This window comes from Chroicocephalus ridibundus, chromosome 1 (assembly GCF_963924245.1).
Source record: "Chroicocephalus ridibundus chromosome 1, bChrRid1.1, whole genome shotgun sequence".
NCBI lineage: Eukaryota > Metazoa > Chordata > Aves > Charadriiformes > Laridae > Chroicocephalus > Chroicocephalus ridibundus.
Genome location: NC_086284.1, coordinates 182,952,092 through 182,975,453, shown reverse-complemented (window position 1 = coordinate 182,975,453; position 23,362 = coordinate 182,952,092). Strand labels below are relative to the sequence as shown.

General features: G+C 43.0%; 1 protein-coding gene across 2 annotated transcripts in view; it reads left to right on the top strand.

Annotated features, from left to right (window-relative positions):
- The first annotated feature begins 13,210 nt into the window (after nucleotides 1-13,210).
- The window catches only part of HMGA2 (high mobility group AT-hook 2), a 121,302-nt gene continuing 111,150 nt past the window's right edge, over nucleotides 13,211-23,362 (top strand). For both annotated transcript variants that reach the window (XM_063324057.1, XM_063324065.1), the window contains exons 1-2: nucleotides 13,211-13,521; nucleotides 16,172-16,258. In XM_063324057.1, the coding sequence (XP_063180127.1) occupies nucleotides 13,411-13,521; nucleotides 16,172-16,258 (198 nt within the window). In that variant the 5' untranslated portion in view covers nucleotides 13,211-13,410. The remainder of the gene's footprint in view (nucleotides 13,522-16,171; nucleotides 16,259-23,362) is intronic.

Here is a 23,362-nt window from a genome sequence, read left to right as displayed (position 1 = left end):
TGAGTGAGACAGACTTTGGAAAAAGGAAAATATTATATTCCATGGGGCTCTGTTATTCTATTATTTAGTTATGCCGATTAATAGATGAATGTTCTATCTAAATTTTTTTACTTCACACAAAGTTCATGCATTTAGGAGAGTGTTCAATCTGTCAAACAGTAAGAACTCCAGATAAATATATTCTGTTTTAAACAACATGCATACTTGAAATAAACCGATGTTCAAACCTCTGGCATCTAAATATTGAGGATTTACTTACCATTTACACTCTTAAGAATATTATTCAGCTCAACGGAAGCATCTGTATGATGTTACTGGGCAAATGTTACCTTATACGTTTTCAGAAATCAAAATAAAGTTACTATTTGTTCAGTTCTAATATGGATGTAGCACCTATTCTAACTACTCTGTTATAAAATAATAATTCTATGTGAAACTGTGACTTACATGTTTGTATTTAAAACCTTTGTTACTAGACTCACGGAAGTTTAAACATATGGCTTTAAGGACAAAGAAGAAAGCCAGTGACTTAAACTCAGAGTTCAAGTTTTCATTGAGATAGGTATCTTTATAGACTACACATTTAGACACCAGAGACACAGGGTGTATGTTGCATATATTTTACTGGTTCTTGTTTGGAGTGGCTTGCTTTTGGCTGTTCTGTACTGAAAGTGGACCAAAGTCACGCAGTTATATATACGCTGCAAACACCCTCTTCCCACAATAAAACATTTCTCTTTTTTCATAAATATGGAATATCATCCTTTAACGGGTAGGATAAACAATACTCTGCCTGGATCTATATTAAATTTCTAGTATCCATTTTAACCTATCAGGTAATACAGAATTTTATGTCACACATGAGCTGAGAACCTCTAAGGCATTAGCTGTTATACATACTCAATCACATGGAAATAGATCCTAGAACTGCTATTGGGACTGCTGTGCATCAAACTGCTATATGGAAAAGCTATTTTGTATAATATTAAGAGGGTTCTAATGTGTTAATATGTGTTCTTTTCCTTCCGTCTGGCCTGGTAGTAGACCTGTGGTACTAAGGTAGCCAGACTTTAAAAGTGCAAGGAAAAAAGTGCATGAAAAATACTGTCAATAAATCCAAGTATTCTCATAAGTGGGATAAATGAAACAATTTTCTGTGTTATGCTTGATATGCCTTTCTCAGCATCCCTGACCGCAGATGTAGTCCCTTCCCTCTTCTGTCCCCTACTCCTTTTTCCCCTCCCTCGGTATCCCCTGTCACTCAGATGTGTGTGTGGTTAACCCAGCTCCCTCCATGACCCTGACAATCAAATGGACAAGAGACTATATATGCTGTGTCTGATCCCAAGCTATAGGCATGTTTATTGCCTGACCAACCCGAGCGTACTCAAAAGGGTGGTGACAGACAAAATTGGTAGAGGACTGCTGAGCTCCTACCACAGCTTTTCCGGCAATAAAGGCATCTTTATCTTTTTCTGTTAAGCTCAGACAGCATTTTAATTTTTTTTCTTCTGCTGAAGTGATTTTGGTGTCTGAAGTGACCCCTAAGATTCCAAACTAAGTTAAAAACCTGATGACAGAGGTCTCCTTGGTGGAGAATGTTGCTGTTACGGAAATTGTTTTACGCGCATCCCTCTTTCTAACACATGATGGCTTGGGTTCAGTTTTTGTCAATTACTTTGTGTACAGGTCTGGATTATAGCATGGTATTGAGGAATTTGCGAGATTCTGCTGTTTATATTTGATTAGGAGAAGTATAGAGCTGGACAGGCTTTGTGAATCGCTAGCGTTTCAGCTCTTTCCCTCTTGCTAGGTCTTGCAGATTGACTGATCAGGCGAAGACTAAACTTTGAAACTTTGACTCCTCAGATAAGCACTGCGTGCTGAAGGTGCCACTGGACTTTATAGTTCCCTGGATTTGGTGTGAAGGATGGGCCTGACTCATTTTGGAGCATCCATATTTACTACTTTAGCTTTAGCTTTTTAGAAACCAGTCAGGACCGCCAGGCGATCCATATTATGAAATGCTACAGAAAAGTCTGACAGGGCTGATATTAAATGATAACCTCCTTTGCCAGTGATCTGAGTAACACTGTCCACAACAGCAGGTGTTCATTATGCAGATATATATCTTAGATATGTAAGGTATACTGAATTTGTCCTGCCTTAACCTGCAACTAAGAGGATGTGATAACAGGGAAATGGTGAAAGAGATTGACTTTGGATAACCAGCTTACAAAGAAAAGCTGACTAGTAGGTGGCATTTTTCTTCATCAAAGTTCTTGCATCAAAGAAACTATATTTGTTTTTCCTCACTGGCCAAGAAAATTGCTTAGGACCTGCTGGAAATAACCCCATATGCATGCAGAGGGACTTCATTCCATGCAGATCCTGGACAAGATGATTTTCTGCGAAAGCTTTTCTGTGAAAGATTTCTTCAAAGCCAGCCCTGGAGCTAGTCCAGGAGGGCAATCTGTTCAGGAAAGCAAACCCAAAGAAGAGAGAATTAAGAAGCATGTAACTAGTGCATCATCTCTTGCCCTTTGTGCCAGTACATTTGAGTCAGTACTGAATCACTTCTGCTGTGAAGAAAAAGAAAAAGAAAAAGAAAAAGAAAAAGAAAAAGAAAAAGAAAAAGAAAAAGAAAAAGAAAAAGAAAAAGAAAAAGAAAAAGAAAAAGAAAAAGAAAAAGAAAAAGAAAAAGAAAAAGAAAAAGAAAAAAAGAATCATAAAGAGAGAAAATAGCTGCTTTTTGCTTTGGGAAACTCTGAAGATTTTAGTGCCGTTTGCTGTTGAAAGCAGAGGAGGGAGCGGTGCTCTAAGGACAGACTACAAAGTTTGGTCTAATAAATGTGAATGGGTATACAGGGCATGATTGTTCTTTCACACCAATGAAACTGCGTAGACTGAAATCAGGCACACTAATTACACAATACACTTCTGTAAACGATTTGTAACTCTGGAGTGGCTGAATTGTAATATAACCTAAGGCACAACGTCAATGTGCACCCCTGGTCCCCGAGGCATGCGTTAATAGTAACACAGCTTGTCATCGTGTGTTTTTAAATTTTTAAATTTAAATAAAGTATAACATTGCATGTAATAAGTACTTTAAATGGCAGATGTGTAATAAACATCTCTATTTATGACAGACTTAGGCAGCAAAACATAATGAGGTGTGGTTCTGGTACAAATTTTGCTTCGGGTTCACTTTGTACTTTTAACCACCCCAGTTAATTACACAGCTAAGATCATGCCCCGGAGAATTTTAATTTTCTTGTGATTATATAATGGTCTCTTACTAATATCATTATTCAAAAAAATAAATAAAAGGCCAGGAATATTTTTCAGACAGAACTTTAAAGATTTGCTTAAACTTCTTTTTACTTATTCTGAGTCACAACTGAAAACATTTGAAGATGTTTCTTTGCCTGAGGTAACCGCGCAGCTTTTCCTCAGTGCGTGCCCCGCTCTCTCTCTCATATACATGATCTTTGAATGACTGCCATCACCCAGGTTTCTGTAGGCCAGAAATGTCTTCATCTTCATAATGGCCCTGCAAGGCAGGGAATACTCGCGTCTGCCTTTTCCTGAAAGGGCTTGGGCTTTTTGTTCTTGCTGAGCTCGGTGGGAGGTAGCCATTCCAACACCTCCGAGGAGCTGGGTGTCTGGTGTCCCCGAGGTCGGACGGGAAGGAACGCTATGGGAAAGGAGGAATCTCCATTTCCTGAGCTCCCAACTGGAGCTGTAAGCCCCAGGACCCTCTTTTCTACCCCATATACGCACATAGGGAAAACAGAAAAAACACGATCCAGTTATTAAAGGAACGGAACAGTTCGGGAACACAAGGGCTGTCCGCTGTAGGAAACAGGTGCTCGTCCTACGGAACGCAGGCTTTCATGGCAGACAGGGCCATTTATCAGGCCCGCAGCCTGTTCCCAGCAGCGTTCTTCCCCGGGTACGGCTCTGGAGCGCGTAAGGAACGGGCTGTGCCTCAGATGAATTGTTCTGGCAGCAGACGCGGCTCCCACCCGGCCCCAGCCTTTCCTGATGGCTGCTTGGCTGCTCTCCCATCGCATGAGGGTTACATGTCTGGGATGTGACAGGCAAATGACCCCTGGGCAAAATGGCGGCTGGGAGCAGCTGCCATTGCCGGAAGAGTGCGTCCAGCTTGCAGCCAGCTCTCCTCCCTGTTCCCAAGCCGTCCAGGGGAAGGGAGGGAGAGCGGGGTGCAGGCTGAACGATGTGGCTGCTGTGGCAGCAGCTTGCTCCCGGCCGCCCTGTTTGCTGGGGCAGCCAGGAAGCGGGGAACGAGGTACCTGCGCAGGCCCGCAGGGAAGCCAGGGGAGCCGGGGCACGGCGCTCTGGCATGGATCTGCTGGTGGAACTGGGGAGAGTCAGTGGTGCTGCGTGCCCAGCTGGAAACCACAGGCATCTCTTAATCTGTGCGAAGCTTTAATTAGAAAGGCTATGCATGTTAACGAGCGTACACTGTGCCACTGGAAGGAGATGGGTGCAAGACAGACAGACAGCAGACCCAAACTCTCGGCTGCTGTAAGCTGCCATTACTTCACTGGCCAGTCTGTATCTTTCTGCTCCTAGTTTCTTTTCCTTCCCCCAGGGCTCATTTTGTTGACAAATTTGTTTTGTTCTAGCCATATTACAGTGGTTTTAAGGCTTCAGCAGGCAACAAAAGATCTTAAGGATCTTAGTTTTAATGCACATTCACAAAATACCTATTAATTTCAGCGAGAACGCTGATTTTAACACCTTTTGGAATATGTACTAAGAATTTACTGTAATGTAAATAATTTACTACATACTTTGTGAAAGTAAGTATAGTGGAAAATTATATTTAGCCACTAATTTCTAAACTGAAACAGCAATATACTTCTCTGGTGTAATATATTTTCCAGTCATGTGCTGAAGAGAAGCATTTTTTTCAGCTGAGCTCACTTAAAGTTCAAAAGATAAATATATCACAATGACAAATTACAAAATGCTATTCATACATTTAGGTAAAAATCGTTCCCTCATTTGTTTGTATTTCACATAAACTGTATTACTGTTATTTCCAAAGAAAATATAGTACAAAATAATTCTGATTAAAAATACAAGTATTGTTAATGGACCAAAGCAGAAATTTATCTTAGCTTGTGGGGAAAAAAATTAGAGAAACGAAGTATACTCTCTTTGGGTGAAATTCATTCCAGCACAAAATGACATCCACTCAGCCCTCTGAACTGCCTAATCCCCGACTCAGGGCCCTTCAGGGTGGGACATGAGTGGAATTGTTAGTGCAGGGTTTTTGCATCTGTTCTGTTCTGGGTGGTTGAGAACTTCTCCGCATGGGAAAGTGGTCTGAATTTACATGACTGGCAGACCGTCTTAGGACTTGTCCGCAAGGAGAAGTTAAAAGACATTTGGGAGCAAATTTGCCATGCAGTCAGGACTCCGTACCCGCAACTGGGAGGACACTCAGCCTGCTGTGAGCGTGAACTGGTTTATCTGTTGTGCTGTGAGCTAAGTCACACTTGGCTGCGCACAAAATCAGTCCATGAAGGGCATGAATGTGAAGGAGATTGATGCTGTCCGTTTGCCACTTAAATGTATCATCTACGTGTGGAGCCACAGGCAAGAGTCAAAGGTGCCCACTGGGACAGGGCTACTCATTTCATTTTGTCCTGGGAGTAGAGAGGCATTTCTCAGTTAAATCCTCATGAGCTTTATCCATACGTTATGACACTGAATAAAGTTTTTTGTTTGTTTTGGTTAAAGCTTCTGATTTGTCAAAGGAAGCATCAAATCCTGCTTTTCCCCTAGATCACTAACTTACCCTACATGTGGACGTTCTCTGTATGGTCTTTAGCAGGTAATGAGCTTTTTGTGTAATGAGTAAGGACTTTCGGCTTGCTGCCTTAGTTTCATCTTCATGTAGCTTACCATTGACTAACACATTGGATGACTCGGGTCAAAGGATCTACATTCAGAACATAAGTAAAAACGAGAAAATGGGACAGCAATAAATCTGATCTTTAAAATTATATAGCAATGAAAGGTGAATGAGTCATTTTATTGGTAGAATATACATAGCAGAGTAACATATTGGCATCAGAAGTATTATTTACCACACATACAAGGTAATGCACTGGAGGTCTATAATTTCACGGCTCACAATTTTTATCACTTTTACGTTATCAGTTCAGAAATCACTTATGGAATTAATATACCCTGATTTCTCTTTCCAAACAATTATATGCACCCTGCCTCGCTTCCAACACATATGCATGTTCTCTCTTTCTCACACACACACAAAGGATTCTATAACAACAGGACCATTATAAAGAATGATCTAAAACATGTGGACTGCAGCCAATATTTAGATATGGTATAGTAAATTCTGGAAGGTATAAAAAGGAAATAACTGAACTCATTGCAAAGAAAAATGAGCTAGTCTTAAGTACTTTTAATCACAGAGTTTCATATAAAAACATATGCAAGATACTGAGCCTAATATTGAAGGGGAAAGGGGATAAGGGAGAGGTGAAATCCAGTTCCGCTGGGATTTGGGATGGGAGTTTTTTAGCATTTTTATAACAACCTTTCAGGAGATTAATGCAAACCATTTAAGCAAATATATAAATACATTTACCAAGAGGCAGGCTCATTGTGTGACAACGATGACCTGAGAACTTTGTGACGCATCCCCACAGCTCAGTCTGAGCTGAAGGGGTAGTCAATACGTTGCTGCTCCTTCCTTCCACGGATTGCTGTCGCACCTGCTTTGCAGGCAGCTCTGTTACTCTGCCCGCTCCCTCGCTTTGTCCGAAGGGATCGCTGGGAGAGAGAAACAGCCACCACAGCAGTATCAGAGATGAAGGAAGAGTGAGCCAGCTCCTTTCCCCTTTCTCAAAATACCCAGCTGTATCCAAGTTTCTGCCAAATCCGTTTTTGCTCAACATCCCAGCACCCTGAGCTGGGCTCTACAGCTCACCTCCACATCTGGGAGGCTGTGAACATCTTCGCCGTGTCCTTGGACAGGGAAATGTCAAGCCTCTGTAGATACCTATAGGCATATGCAGTTGCCCACCATTCTGCATATAACTGTGTTCTGCATTTGCATAAAATGCCATGCAGGAATTGAAACCTGCTCGTCATTAATCAAGGGCTTTAGTGAGCCAGAGCTTTTCACTGAGGTTTGTGCTGAGCCTGGGCTTCAACATTTTCACACTTGCAAACTGCGCTTAAAAAAAACCCTGACTGCTGTCATCTGTCTGATAAATAGTTGTTTAAAAGTATAACAAATGCAAAACAACACTTCCTTGTTTTAGTTAGTGTTGGATGTGGATGTGGGAGAAAGACAGAGTGGGGCTTTTTAGAAGTATTAGTCTTACTCAGCAGGGGTGAAACACCCATTTCACCAGCCTGTTTCATAACTGCTTCCTAAAGCGCACGCAAACAAGTGGGACTGCTTCTTCCAACTCTGCTCATTTGAAATAGAACTTTACTCCATCAGAAATCCGCTTGAGTCTTCATGGTGCTGCTCTGCACAAATAAGGCTTTACTTGTTAGCATTAAAAAAGGCAAAACTGATGGCGAACAAGAATCTCCAGCCATAAACTAAAGAACTAGATCTGCATTAAGAAATTAAAAACAAAACACAAAGTTTCCATAAGGGAAAGGGCGAATTTTGTTTTGAATTAATGAATGTATGAATCAGTGAAAAGACACTACCAGACAATTGGCTCTTCCTCCACACATCTTCAAGTCCAGAGCTAGTGAGAACTAATGAGCAAAGGCAGTCCTACAGAGGTGACAGGAACACCAGTTTGCTGAGATGAAGTCTACTGAGTATTTCATACAGAAATACAAAAAGTACTCTCTGGACTGAAAGGATTGTAAGAAAAATCTCATTATGACGGGTGACAGCCTAGGTGCATAGCTGTTGAGGTGCAGCGGATGCGTGGTTTGGCCCGTAAGGTGGCTATGTTGCATTTTTAGGCTGTTTTTAGGTTGGAGAATTGTTACCAAAATAATCCCACATGGGCTGATTCCACTGCAGCTGCACCAGGGTTAGCAACAATGGGAGCCTTAGTATAGACAGCTTTCGGCTCCAGCAGCCGTTTTCAGCGCTGTATCAGTTAACCCTGCTCTGAGGAGGGTTAATTGACACAGTGCTGCAAATGGCTGACGAGATGAAAACTCATATATTATGACTCCCAACATCCCTAACAATTGTGCAGCTGCATTCATATTAGCAATGGTGGGAATTTGGAGGAGGGAAGAAAATTCCCCAGTGCAGACAAGGCCTGAGAGTGAGCCTTAATGTTCTTTTCTGGGTCTTGTTTGTCAGACGCAGTCATGCTTCCCTAAAGCATTCTCCCAGCCATCTGCAGATTGCTGATTATGAAGCAGCAGCCGCTGTTGGTTCCACCAGTTGGATGAAAAGAAATGAGTGGAAGAGTGGAACCCTGGCCCATCTGATAGGTGCACTCAAGGTTCCTGTGCCTGCTCTTCTCCTTCTCTCTCTCATATCCCCAGAGACCAGAGGCAGTCCATTCAAAAGGAAGCAGAGAAAACAAAAGTTAACTTTTCCCACAAATATAGACAATATTTGCAAAATGTACTTCTCCTGGGAGGATTGGTTTTCTAGAAACAGAGTATCAGGATTCCCAGCTCCTTGAGTACCCATTGTAGCCTTTGACCACGTAAATATCTTTGGCTGCTCTGGTTGGCTACAAAAGCGAAATACTCAACTGCTATATGACCCTCATATAGCACTAGTAGGCCAACACTGTTCGTCTAAGGAGCTCTCTGAGGCAGTGTAGAGCTGTGGGCTCCTTGAAGAACTGAGGAAACGAGCAGAAAAAATCTAATTTTTACCATCAGCTCTCCCATCCCTGGCCAGAGACCTCTTTCAAAGTCAAACCGTTGCTGGTCCTCCTGAGCTAGGGCCTTAAACTTGCCTTATGACTATCCCTTTCGAGTAGCTTGCACTCCATGAGAACCAGGGTGGAGAAAACAGGACGGAGCAGCCTGAGTCTTTGTGCTCTTACATGCATGGTGAGCAGGCACCGTAAAGTCGGTGACACACTGCCTGTCACACAGACTGCACTGCAGACCTTGAAGGAAACGTAGCAGCTTGGGAAAAAGAAATGTTCTCTCCTGATGTAGTGCACTGCCAGTTGAAAGCATCTGAGCTCCCAGACTTCCACAGGTGGGAGTTAGTTATAGTTAGGACGGATTATGTTAGGTTGCTATCCATAGGTGACATCTCCCCATGACGGGGCACAGCATGAACCTGTTGATCTACATGGTGTGGTTCTTCTGCATCCACAGGCTTTTGAGAAAGGAGGTAGATGAAGAAGTGAGCAGGGGAAGGGGGGTTCCTTGTTGCTATTTATAATCTCAAAGGCCTATTTAGCCTCTAACTTTCTGTCTTTCTAAAAGATACTTTGCTGCAACCTGGAGTTCTGTGTTCTAGTGCAAAATATTATTGCTGCTGTTAGACGACACAATTTAAAAAGATCCCCTCTGGGAAGAGAGGCCAATTAACCCTTTACAAGCCATCACACTGACTACAGAATAACAAATGGCCTCTTTATAAGCGTTACGGGTTAGGTAGCAAAATCTCCGTCCTATTTTTCATTCTTTTCTTCTTATCTTGTAGGAAGTTCCTTTAACTTCTTTGGAAATATCCTGAGTTTGTAGGCTCATGGAGAGTGGAAACCAGGCCTTATTTTGTGTTTATGAATTTCCTACCCTATAATGAATGCTTCCAGAAAAAAAAAAAAAAAAGAAAGCACTGATAAGTAATACTTCTGTTGATAGACCAAAGCTTAAAGCTCAGACCAAAGCTGGTGGAAAGTAGGTCACCTCTACTCAAGTAACTTTGCAGTATTCTTTGCAATTAATTATAGAATTATATTCACTGGTGTTTGGACGGGATGGAGCAATAACCCATACTGTCAGACGATGGACTGGAGCAGTGGAAGGAACAGTTACCACATCTCTTTTGGGAAGGAATCTGGAACAAAACCAAGAGCTGTTTATGGCTTCTCAGCTTCCACCAGACATTTGAGGAAGTCGAGCTTTCTGGGTTCTGGATGTCGTGTTGCTTACCTGTGTTAAGGTACTCTGGACATAAATGATGGCAGAACAAGTTTTTGGATTAGTCCAGACAGGTTTGTATCCCCAAAGCTGCCATCAGGAATATCATACTGGTTTATAATCAAAGACCTTTTAGTTGAAGAGGGAATCAAGACAGTTTCAAATAAATGAAAGACCCGTAGTCACTTAGATCTCTGATGCTAATTGTTGTTATGATAGTGAACCTGTAATCAGACATCCCTAGAAAGACCCAAACTCTGTTGTACTGGGCACAGTGTGAGAGCCAAGACCTTCCTTGTCCGGAACAGCTTTCAGTCAGTTTAGGGACATTGCTCCTGTGTGGAGATTATTTGCTTAGGGCTGTATGTAAAAAAATCTTTGGACTATGGTATTGTTACTAGAACTCCTCAAGGGAAGACTAATGGAACTATTAATAGCCCATATAGGATGAATCTTTGGAGACGTCCGTTTTGGAGCTACAGGCTTTTAGCAATTGCATGTAGCACTTTCTTTCAGAGAAATGGATACATGAACATGCTTCAAAGAGATTAATGGATGTTATAAAAGTTATTTGCTGCTGTGCTTTAAACTATAGACTTTACAATCTCCATTTGGAATCCTGAACTCATACAGCAGCTTAATCTTTTGATGTACAAAATGGATGTAGGGCCCTGTGGATTTCTTCATGGTGTGATGGGAACTGAATATTTTACAAAGTATAGTGGGGACTACAAGACTTTTCTGATAGCTGTGAGATTTAACAGGTGGACTGTGTCCATCGCCCATAGCTGGTTGCTTTTGGGGATGGGAGGGAAGCAGGCTTTGGGACGCTTGTGATTGGATTAAGAACACTTTGGGAATATTTGCAGCCTTAAGAAGTGTTCTAGGATTACTCTTCCTTTAGCCCATCTGTCTGCAGTGTACTTTTCCTATTCCACAGAAAATAACTCAGCTGTCTCCTCAGCAGTCCTTGCTCATCAATGATTGCATATGTTTGATCGGAGTAACTTTTTGCCTGATTATGTTTATTTATTTATCTATAGACAGCTACGAATTTATAAGGTACAGATACAACTGGATGTATAGCCAGTGCAAGAAGTGTTGCTGCGGTATCTCTGCCCTCTTCAGCATTGTATGTGATAATGTAACATTTTATTTCCTTCTGAAGGCTCTCTTGTGTTTGTTGACCCTTGAGCAGGGGAGGAAGGATGTGAGGAGACAAGTTATAGGGGTGGCTCATTCTCAGCCAAAGTTCAAGACCCTGATGGAGGTGCAGGACTGTGGGAAATGCCAAAGCCGCACATGGAGCCCAGGTGTCAGTGTTTCCTTTGGGGGACACACAGACATGAGGGTCCTCCCTGGCCTTTGCAGCCATCTCCTTGTGCCACAGTGAAGGGGCACCTACGCAGGGTTTGCACGGGGGAGACACCAGAGGAGGGAGAGGGGGCCTACAGCGAAGATGGGGAGGGACTCTTTATCAGGGAGTGTAGTGATAGGACAAGCGGTAAGGGTTTTAAACTGAAAAAGAGGGAAGACTTAGATTAGATATTAGGAATAAATTCTTTACTGTGATGGTGGTGAGACACAGGGAAGTTGTGGATGCCCCATCCCTGGAAGTGTTCAAGGCCAGGCTGGATGGGGCTTTGAGCAGCCTGGTCTAGTGGGAGGCGTCCCTGCCCATGGCGGGGGGGTTGGAACTAGATGATTTTTAAGGTCCCTTCTAACCCCAACCATTCTAGGACTCTAAGGCCGCGTGGGACACCCTGCTGATGGAGTTTGGGCGGATTTGTAGACGGCAGCCCCGCCGTGCTCATGGGGACAATGTCGGGGCAGGGCTCTTCAGCAGAGGTCGTTCCCGTTCCCCGTCCCGTCAGGAGAGCTCCGACCAGCTGCCGGCTCGCACCCCCCGCACCTCGCCCAGCCGCCCGCCCTTCCCGCCGGCGCCGAGCCCGCCGCCGCCCGCGCCGCAACGCCAGCGCCCTCCCCGCCGGCGGAGGGGCCGCGCTCCCGGCGCTGCCCGCGGCCGCAGCGCGGGTGGCGCCCGGCGGGCCCGTCCCAGGGGCGTCCCGCCCGCTACCGGCCCCGCCGCCTTTGTTCCGCTGGCCGGCGGGGCGCCCACGTGCAGCGGCGGCAGCGCTCCCGCGCACCCGTCCGCGGGGTTTCGGGGGGGGGGGGAACGACGCGGGGGGGGGACGGACACGGCGACACCCCCCCCCCATCCTCCGCGGCGCTGCGCAGGGGCGGCCGCGGTTCGGCGGGAGTCCGTCCTCGCCCTTTAAACCTGCGGCGGCGGCGGGGCCGGGCCGGTGCGGGGACACGTGAGGCGGTCGCGGCGTGCTCCGCCGCCGCTGCCCCGGCCGCCGTGTGCTCCGCCGCCGCCGCTGCCCCGGCCGCCGGGCTGCTCATGTTGTATCTGGCCGGCCGCCAGCCCAGCCCCGATCGCCGGGTTTTTCGGTTTTTCGCTCTGCCTCCTTTTTTTTTTTTGCACAGCCCCCTCCTGGTTTTTCCACCCACGGGTAAAGGTGGTTTTTCTTTTCTTTTTTCCTTTTTTTTTTTTTTTTTTTTTTTTAAAACCCTCATCCTAGTTTAGTCCGTGGGCAGGACTCGCATAATAATATTTCCAGTCCCAGCAGCTCGCATCACAGACACGAACCCAGGACCGCCCCCCCCCTTTTTTTTTTTCTAACTTCCCAATCTCCCAAATCGTTTTATTATTATTATTTTTTAAATGATCGCTCTTTTTGCCCGCTGCTCCCGCTGCTGCCGAAATCCCCGTCTTCCCAGGGTGCATGCTTCTGGCAAGACCGTGCAGTGTTCTCAGTCCATTTTCAGTGTGTCTTATCTTAATTTGTCCTGATCCGATCTAAGCGCGATAGCCACCACTTGCTTTCAATTTGTAGGATTTTTTCCCCTTCTTGGTTTGCTCCGACTACCCTCGGAGTATTTCCCTCTCTCCTTGCATTTCCAGGGTTGCAATTTACTCTGCCTTTTCTTCTTTTTTTTTTGTTTTCTTTTTTTTTTTTTTACCTCCCCTCTTTTGAATTGCTTCATGTTACTAACCATTCCTAAATTGTAAGAGAGAGATTCATTCCCCCTCCTTCTTCCACCACCACCAGCACCACTACCACCATCACCTCCTCCTCCTCCTCCTCCCCTTCTCTTCTCCTTTTTGGCAGCACCAGGACGTCCGGTGTGGTGGTGGCAGCGAGCAGCAAAAGCAGCAAGAGCTCGTTTTTGATTTCCCCCCCTTCCAAGGTGCTTTGGAGAGACTGGTTTTAAAGCTGAGCAGCAGAAGTCACGATGAGTGCACAAGGTGAGGGACCCGGTCAGCCTTCCACTGCTGCCCAGGAGCAACCTGCAACCGCAGAGCCTCAGAAGAGAGGACGAGGCAGACCCAGGAAGCAACCACAAGTCAGTACCGTATAGATAAACGTAGAGCCGCAGATCTATAGCGTTATAGGCATGTACATGTACGTATTATGCTGCAAACGAAGGAGTCCTGGAGTACGGGGGGGGGGAGGGGGGGCTTTGTTGTGTGCTGCTTCCCGGCCAGGCGGTGCCGAGGAGATGGCGAGGGGGTTCTCCGGGCGCCCCGGAGGGGGGACCCCGGTCCCCGGGAGCGGCGGGGGTGCTGCCTGCCGATGGCTGAGCCGCCGAGCCTCCTCGGGACTTCCACTATTGTGCTAGGAGAGAGCTGGGGCTTTGCAATGTAAATGGGGAACATGGAGCAGCGCGGCTCCGACCAACCAGCGCTCGCTGGGTCATTTCGAGCTGATTTTGAAATTGCGAAAGCCAGGAGCGGGGGAACGGGGCTACTCCTGTCTCCCTCCTCTCCCAGCACTTCCAATGTCTCAATCTCTGTGTGCGTGTGTGTGTGCGTGTGTGTGCGTGTGTCGGGTCCCACCGGGGGCTGCTGCCGCCTCCGATCTTGACCAGCCCAGCCCCTGACTGCCCCTGGATCCTGGGGTTGGGGGAGAGGAAGGTGTCTAGAAAGTCGCATCGGTTTTTTCGCTTTTCTTTTCTTTCTTTTTTTTTTTTTTTCCCCTCCCTTGGCGCTCCCCCCCCCCCCCCTCCTCCCTCACCCCCGTCATCGCATTGCAGAGAGGTGCCCCCGTTGCCGATGGAGGTGGGGGGAGGTAGCCGGAGGGGGCTTGCCTTGCGTTTGCAACACCTTTTGCCTTCGCTCCGGCTCTTTCCCAGGCAGGTCGAGGCGAGGTGGGGGGGGGACGGGACTGATCCTGGGACCCGGCTCCCTCCCACCAGCACCCACAGCCTCCTCCCGGGCCCCGAAAGGGACGCGCCGGGTTCCTGTTTTTGACTTCCAAGACCTGAATCTGCGCTAAGGTTGCTAGATGGGTGCATTATTCCCACCCCCCCTAACCCCCCTTTTCCCTTCCCTTCCTCTCCCCAAGTGCCATTGTCGCATCGCCTGGAAATGCCGGGCAGCCCTCGGCCCCCGCAGCCCCTCCGCCGGCGCGGCCGAAGGGGGGGGATCTTCCCCGCGGATCCCACCGATGAATCCCGCAGCTCGGCGCGGGCAGCGCGGGGTTGTTCGCAGCCCTTTTTCCATGCCTCCCTCGGAAAGTCAGGGCTGGGGAAGCACGGGGCTGCCTATGGAGCTGCGTTTTAAAGCCAGCTTCCGCGGGCTTTAAAAATGTTGGCTCCATTCATTTCGCATCAGCCCGCTGCCACGGGAGGTTGCGAGGGGCTCCCAAAAGCCGGGAGGCAGCTGAACAGCAGAGCCCCGAGCCGAGGCGGGGGAGGGAAACCCGGCTGCTTTGCTCCTTCCCCCCCCCCCCCCCCCCCGCCCCGATGTGCTCCTGCACATTGCACGGAAAGTGCTTTTTTGGAGAGCCATAAAAGCGGAGCCCTTCGGTTTTCCCGCTCTGCCCTCAGTGACACTTCTTTCTCCGGGGCTCGACCCTCGGGCTGCCCTCGCCCAGCCCCAGCAGCCGGCATCAGACCTGCCAGCTTGCTGCAAATTGTTTTTTTTTCCCTTTTTTTTTTCTCCCCCCCCCCCCCCCCAGCGTTTGAATGTATTGAAGGGAAAGAAAAGCGCGTCTCCTTCAACGTGTTCAGCCCAGATGTGCTGGTCACTGAGCGCTGGGGCAGTTTGGGGCAGTCCCCTCTCCAGCCTCCCCTGAACCTACCCGGGAATTAAAAGAGCTCTGAAGGGTTTTAAGCTGGTTTAAGTTAACAAACTGCGTTTAATTGGTTTTACCACATCCTGTAAGCTGAATGAAATGTATAATATTTAAGGCTAGAAGAGTTTTATAGTATTTATGATTCACTGAATAAATATTTGTAATCCAAACTCTTAGTAATTCATACCCATTTTTAAGGTCTCGGTTATTTATTGTCAGGCAGAGGAGCTAGTTAAGAAAATTGCTAAAATAATCAGTGTTCCTGTCGAGTCATTTTAGAGTTGGCTTTTTGTTTCGGGTATTTTCTTTCGTCGAGGTTTTTTGGCTTGTTAGTGTTCTATTTCAAGAAACTTTTACATTTGCATTCTAATACAAATCAGTTATGTTTAGAATAGGTGTGAAGATAATGCAGAACAACAGAAGAAAATTCCCCCAAAATATTTGTGCCTTTGAGAAAGAAAATAGTCCAAGATTACTTTACAGTTTTCCTGTACTTAACTTTTTTTTCCCAAAAAAAGTTTGTGCTAGAAACTGCATATGATGATTGTATCTTGCTATAATGAAATGCAATTGAAATTAAATGGGTAACTATTATTTTTTGAGTAATCATTCTTATATGAGGGAAATCATAGCCATCTTCTTTTAAAAACGTGTTTTCTACTATAATTTACATGCTAGAATATGCAGGCTTTTCAAAGTGTTTTTGTGCGATTACAAGGGAAGCTAAATCTATTGTGCAAAATATATTTCTTTTCTGTACCTCGAGTTGTTTAATTTTTCATACTGCATTTTAAATATTCTGTTATTTATACTGTTAATTCATATGTTTTAAGTAACTTCTTAGCTGTAGTTTATCCTTCAGAACTTCTGTGTTAGTTGTAGCCTCTTGCCACAATAGCATGTTTTCCTGTATTTAGGAACCAACTGGTGAACCATCTCCTAAAAGACCAAGAGGAAGACCCAAAGGAAGCAAAAACAAGAGTCCCTCTAAAGCAGCTCAGAAGGTGAGATTATTAAAGAGAGAGAGTTCTTAATGCTGTTTTTTCATCAACTGGTGGCAAAAAACATCCAGTCATTTAGGCTGTGAACTGAGGGGTTGGAACCCTTTTAATAATGGAAGCTACATAAAGCATATATTTTTCATTTTTAAGATTAGAATTAACAAGCTACATGAAGGTACAGAACCTATAAGGGCAGCTTGCTTTTTGAGTAGTGTACAGATCAGTGAAATAACATGATGTGTTTGATATATTTACTGGGATCTCCTGTATCAAGTAAGGAAATCAATATTAAGGATATAATTTTCTCGATTAAGATTTTTGAAAGAGGAAGATGAATTTCTTGCTCACAGACCAAATCTGTATATTAAAGCTAAGTGTTTTGTCAAACATAAGTTAATTAGAAGTAAATCCAATTATGTGTTGATGGAAATAAGTGCATATATTGAAATTTACAGCTTTAAAATGTGATGGTAAAGTAAACTGTGAGTTACAGTAAAAGCCTCCTATATCTTGTTTAGTAATCAGTTTCAAAGACACTTTTACTTGAAGTGCTGTTAGTCTTCTGAACCGCTACTACTGCTTGGTGATGGGAGAAAACTTTTATTCTGGTGGTTCTGAGTGCCTTTAGCTATGGGAGAAGCTCCCTGAAGTCATTGCATTTTGTGCGTGGACTTTACATCACAAATACAACGTGAAAATTTGACTTAATTTTATGTGGATAGGGGGAAGCTCAGCATTAGAAAAGTGTGCTATGAAGGCAAATAATACCTTTCTGTAGGAATTATTTTAGTGAAGGCAAATAGTTGTGTATAGGTTTGAAAATAAATACAGGAGTTTTGTTTATGTTGATGGTTAGTTAGCAGTTAGTTTGCAGTTAGTGCTAATTTACAGGTACTAAATTGGGAACAAAACCTTACAAAATCTGGCAGTGAACTGCAGTGCTTAAGTGTATCAGTATCTTTTAAGCAGATCTGTGACAAAATGTGTGTGGAAGATATTTGTGGCCTCATCTAATTATGTTTCATTTTTCAATATGCCTTTGGTACTGACCATATTAAATTTGATAGTTTTCAGTGTTATAAATTGCTATAGCAACTACTGATAAATATTAAATTATTAGGGGGTGACTATGTTTTCATGTCTGTTTTGTTATAAGTGTTTTCAACATTTATTTGAGGGACGTTTTCCAACTCTCTTTAAATTTAAAATTGTTTTTTACTTTCTGAGCTGGAAAAAAGAAGTTTATTCTGTCAATAAGTTCATGAATTAGTGAAAAAATGCTTTACAGGTTAGAGTATTAAAAATATATCAAAGCCACTCTGCAACCTGGTGAGCTTAAAATGTTGATTTTTTTCTTTATATAGTAAAAGTGTTCCTCAGATTCACTTTAAAATAGTTTAAATTTCACTCTTCAAAAGGGAGAGAGCAGTTTTTTATTAGTCTAGCAAGTCCAAATGTGAGCTTTAGTATTTTAAATATTACTCTTAGGAGTGTTGGCTTTCCTAGGAGAAATATTTGTAATAAGATTAAATTTTAAGTAATTCATAGAAATGTGTTTTAAAAAGATATTTCTAGAAGAAATATTAACATTATTTCATTTATATGAGCGATTTGAAAATCAGTATAAAGGGAAAATAAAACATTCATATATATGTAGGTATATCAAATCAAGAACTTTCCAGATTATTCTGGTGCATATGGTTGGTTTTTTTAATCTAATTTACGAACTGAGCAATTTCATTGTAACGTTTTGATTTTCAGAGTGCATCAAGTTACTGCTCTAATTAAAGCAAACCCTTTTGGGTGTTGATAACATAAAAAATTGACCAAAGACCACATGTCTTTTTATCATTAAAAAAAAATACCTTTGAGGGGTATGTAATTACAAGTCCTGTTTGTTTCCAGGTTTATAGATAAAATATATAAATGTTTGATAAATCCTCTAAAACATAAAACACACAGCTTTACTGGAAGAAAGTCACTGAGATCACATTTCAAATAAATATTTTAGCTCTTTTTCCAAATTGATAATTAACCCTCTCTAAAATGGTTCAGCTTCTCACCAGGCATCTCAAAGTATCTTTTTATGTAATATTAATTCCAATAGTTTTCCTACCAGTAATATGAATGGAAAGGTTTTGGCGCTGTAAGAAAGCTTCATTTGGTGGTGAGGTGTCACCTCTTAAAAAGAGTGAGCTATATGTTTGATTTTCTGGTAAACATATTTACGCATACATATGCATACATATATTTATTTAAGGCTTTCTACAGCCTGTCTCAGCTCTCAGAAAGAGAGCTGGCTAACTTAGCTTAAGCCCCTCTACATGTGAACTTGGGTACTATACACGCCACTGGAAATTGCTGGAATTTCTAAAGAATAGTGTGTGGCCTGTGTTTTTCAAAGGGAGCTCATTGAAATGTATTAGAGTGTTCACAACATGTAAGATAAACGTCGGCCAGGAGAACCCACCGAGCAGCCATGAGAAGGCACTCATGATTAATTGATGGGGTGTTCTCTTGCAAACCATTACCCATCACAATTAAAAATGTATTGCACAAACTGGCAGCGAGTTAAAAATACTCCAGAACTGGGACTTTGTTTTGCTATACTTCAAAAAGGAAATGCCCTTAAATCAGTTGAGGGAAAATTTGCCCTGGAATCATGGTTGTGTTGTGTATTTAAAATTTCTTGGTTCATGGGATTATTTTATTTTATTTTATTTTATTTTATTTTATTTTATTTTATTTTATTTTTAGCTTTCAGAGCTTGTGTTTGGTCTTAGTGAACTGGCCTTGGGGCATCTGAAAACAAACTGTGCTTGTTAGGAAATTACCAATGTGAAACTTGACAATGCATACAGAATGTTGCAAGACCAATTGGACAGCTAATAATGTGGCAATTACTCTAATTTTAGGTAATATGCATGTTTTTAAAAGCCTTGCATATCACACATGCCTAACTTGTTGTAAACTGGACACAAAAGGTAAACTGCGTTTTGTAGAAAACCAAACCGTTTCTCAACTGCATAATTTTCACAAACAGAAGGAACACAACATGTCAGCAGATGAGAAAAGATACACACGAAAAGACTCTTAATTACCTTGTCCTTGAGTCCCCACAATTAGGCTGTTACTGAAGGTTGCGTCTTTAAACAAGTCATTCTGTTATTCATTTAAAATATTTGTAAAAAATTAGCAAAAAAGTGAAGATTTTTTTTTTTTTTTTTTTTTCTAAAGAACGACTAGTTTTGCGGGAAGATCCTAGCAGGGATGTTCCTTTTTAGTTTCCTCGGTGTTCTGTGGTTGAGTTTTATTTGTTAGGCAGAGCTGTGTTCCCAGCCCATCGCATTTCCCTTAGGCATTCAAGGGCTTTTCTTTGTTCAGCTCCTGTAGTCGGGCTTGACAAAAATACTGTTTATAGGCATAAATACTCTCCTGTTTGGAAGGAGGAAACACAATTGTGAGGTTAATAAAAGAAGGAGTAGTAGCTACTATGTGTTTGCTGGAGAGAAAACGTCAAGGGATATCCCAGGAATATCCAAAAGTAAACGCTCTTTAGTAAAATTCACCTATAGTTATTTTGAGTTTTGTTGTAGTTACAGATGTAGTGAAATTCACTGAAAGTACCTCCAGATCTTGAAATGGCATCTTCTGAAAATCAGAACTTGTGGTATCGTGTGTGACAACACTTGCTATGTCTCTCCATTACATGGCCAGAGTTTGGTACGTAGGAAGGCATGTCCCAGAGTTAAGCAGTCCAAAGGTAAAAAAAAAAAAAAAAAAAAAGAAAAAGGTGCATGTGACCAGGACTCTGCCCTAAATTGGTTCACGAAAATCTATTTGACTTCTCCATGCTTCATTCATTCTCACCAACACCAGTCGTTACAGGCTTAAAGGGTAAACAAGATCAGATTTATCAAGTGGTCGTGGCATGGTTATTGTACCTAAAAAATAAGAGACCTCAAAATCAGGCGTTTTGAGCACGATGGGAGGAGCAGGAGGAGACTGACTTCTGTTTAGAATTAAAATGGGTAAAACAGGACATGGGAAGTGTGATATTTTTGTATCTAGCCAATGCCTAGGTTTCTTTTAAGAGTTTTTTCTTAAACAAAATCACTTTTTTTTAGGAGGGTGACACATTCCTGGGTAAGGTCTTTTGACACGGTTTGACAACAGTGATCTTCTTCCCGAGAACTCTTGGTTATTTCACCTGACATGCAGCTCTGACATATCTTACCTGAGGTCTCCAGCAGATCATTTTGCGAAGTGGATAGAATTCTCCAAATTTGGATTCTGTTGCACTGGAGATCTTCCTTGACAATAGGTAGATGCCCGAAGAGCACTTTATAGCCGTTCAATTATTTATACTTGTCTTGTTAATTGCTTTCAGTAGTACCGCAGTTTCTGTCTGGGCATGGAACATCTATGCAACAAGGAGGCAGAGATGATGGGCAATCAAGGCCTACAGCTGGCAACTGTTTGGAAGCAGCGTTTGATGGCCCTGTGGTACAGGGCTTAGGTGATTTGCAAATCTGCCTGGGGACTTTTAGCTCTCTTCCAGACAGCAATGACTGGAATGGCCCTCTTTCTCACCTAGGACAAAAAAACCCAAACCGTTTCCCATACAGATAATGCATTGAAAAGGGAGTAAATCTACTTCTGTTCCTAAAATGTGACATAGCAAAAATGATGTATTCATATTATTGGTTATAAGAAACTTCATATTTTTCATGCAATATCATAAACTTGTGTTTGACAACATACCTGACCTTCCTTTAAGTTATAAGTTATGTGATTTTGTGTCTTAGCTGTATAGAGCAAGATCATGCCTCGTAGCGTAGCACCAAATGTTAAGAAAACCCTGAGCAAAGACGTCTCAATTTCAAAAAGCGCTTCAGAGGACGAAGGCAGCAGCTTCCTTTCAGACTAAGCTGCGTGGAGGGTGGCCGGGAACACGTGCATCGCTGCCCAGTTGAGAATCCCTGTTACCTCTGGGTGGCTTGGGGCTCTCTCTGGATTTGTTCCTAGTTTCAGAGGCAACACGTCAATTAGAGCAAAGAGCCAACAGAGTGACTGGTATGTTTCTGATTATGCAAATACCTGTTTCAGAGGAAAAGCAATGCTTTGGCACTTACATCTTCCTTTGCTTATTAATTACTTGAAAATTGTATGGAGAAGCATTGAATTATTTGTCTGATATGCAATAAAACATTTCTTCAAGCTCTTAAATTAAAAGACCATCTCACGCTGTTGGAGAAACACAGGCTAGGTTTGCAAAATGCAACCTGAAAAAAATCCAGAGGGAAAGAGGTGGAATATTTTCCTCAGCTTCATGTCTCTGTAATCACCACTGGAGTGCCACTGCTCCTTTTTGGTTGTTCGAGAAGTGTTTTGTCTTTCTCTTCCCTTGGAATGGAGATAAAAGCGTCCACTTTGGAGGCTCTTGTCATTCGTTTTCTGCAGTTTAGTCTGTGGAAACCTTCCTATTTACTTACAGAATCGCTCTGTACCAAAACACCGTCTCTGGCATGCCCCGCTGTTTGCTCAGCTCACCTCTGGGAAAGATTTGGTTTTGATAAGAACTATGGAAATGTTTTCCTTCTAACCTGAGGTGGAAATCATATATAGCAGGAGTATAGTGCCTTTCAATCTGAAGGGTCCCTGAGCGCTTGACAAACTGATATCCAAACTAGCCAGCAGGAACACTAGCCACTTCTGACATGGACCTTTCCTCGCGGGTAAAGCGCAGCATTGTTCATGGCAAGCGGCCACGCTGCGTGACAGTTTATAGCAGGAAGCAAAGATTACTTATTCAAAGAAATCTCTCGTGTTCTCTTTCCCATCAAACTAGATTATACGCTGCAGTTAAACTTACCGTTTGTGTCAGGTTGGTAGGAACTTTAATTGTGAGACCAAAGTGGTTTTCGTTTCCAGAAAGTTAATTGTTTTTTCATAGAGTTTTGTGAAAGGGCCTTTCCTTCAGATGCGGTAAAATACAGAGGAAAATAAATGGCTTTTGTGCTTTCATAGCATGTCAGGTGTTGATTTGTTAAGAACAATTTTAACCAATATTTTCTTTTAAGATTTATGCCTGGGGTTTCATGAAATAAACATAAATGCAGGGGGCTCCAGCTTGTCAAAACTGAACTACATCTTGGTTTGCATCCTTCAGGTTATAAGGTATAAAGAAATGAACATTTTTAAAGGAAACAAAACTCTGAAATAGACAGCTACAGTACATAGTAAATGCACTTTAACAAGTATTCTCATAAGAGGGTTTCACCTTACATGTAACACTGGTATAAACGATTAAAGAGCAAGTTTACTCTTTTAACAAGTCTGAGTGATAATTTTGCCCTTTAGGAGTGTGAATTTTATTTTTCACAGCTTTTTTCTTGGTGGGATATTCATTTCAAAGTAATTGCATTTAACTCACAGGGCAGGTTTTTTTTTTTTTGTAGAGATTCCTCCACTATTTCCTCAGCTCAAGTTCTCCTTTAGAGGGATCCGCTTTACACAGCATTAGGTTACAGTATATGTTACAGAGATTGACCAGCAAGTGATTTATTTAATGACACAGTTGATTTCTAAGGGCAAATCAAATACACGTAGAGTTAACTGGAAAAAAAGCAGTTCATGGAAATGTAGAAGAGCATTTACAGAATGTATTCTAAAAAACCTGCATTCTCAGGGACTTTGTATGCAGCAGAAGTCCAGCTCTTGCTAAAGCTGGTGGCAAAATTGTCAACACCCTCAGTGGGACAGGGTTATTTACCTGGTGAGGCGTATGGATGGCAGAGCCTATCTAGAGAAAATAACCTGCAATTTTCATTTTAAAGCCTGTAAGTATTTTAGTGTAGTACATAAGTAGCAGTATTCACAGTGTCATGCAGTGGATTAATGGAAGAGTCTGTAAGAGAACCCGTATTTCCATTAAGTTGAGCTCCAGGACCGACTGCTGGGCTTACGTAAATATAGCTGTCACTTCTAGGGCACCTTCCATGCTGTTTCCTTAAACCTGAAGAGGGAGGGTGTGTTTTGGACCAGCAAAACATTTGCTTAGAGCTTGAGGATGCGCTTTTACCTGGAAAACTTCACACGAAGTAG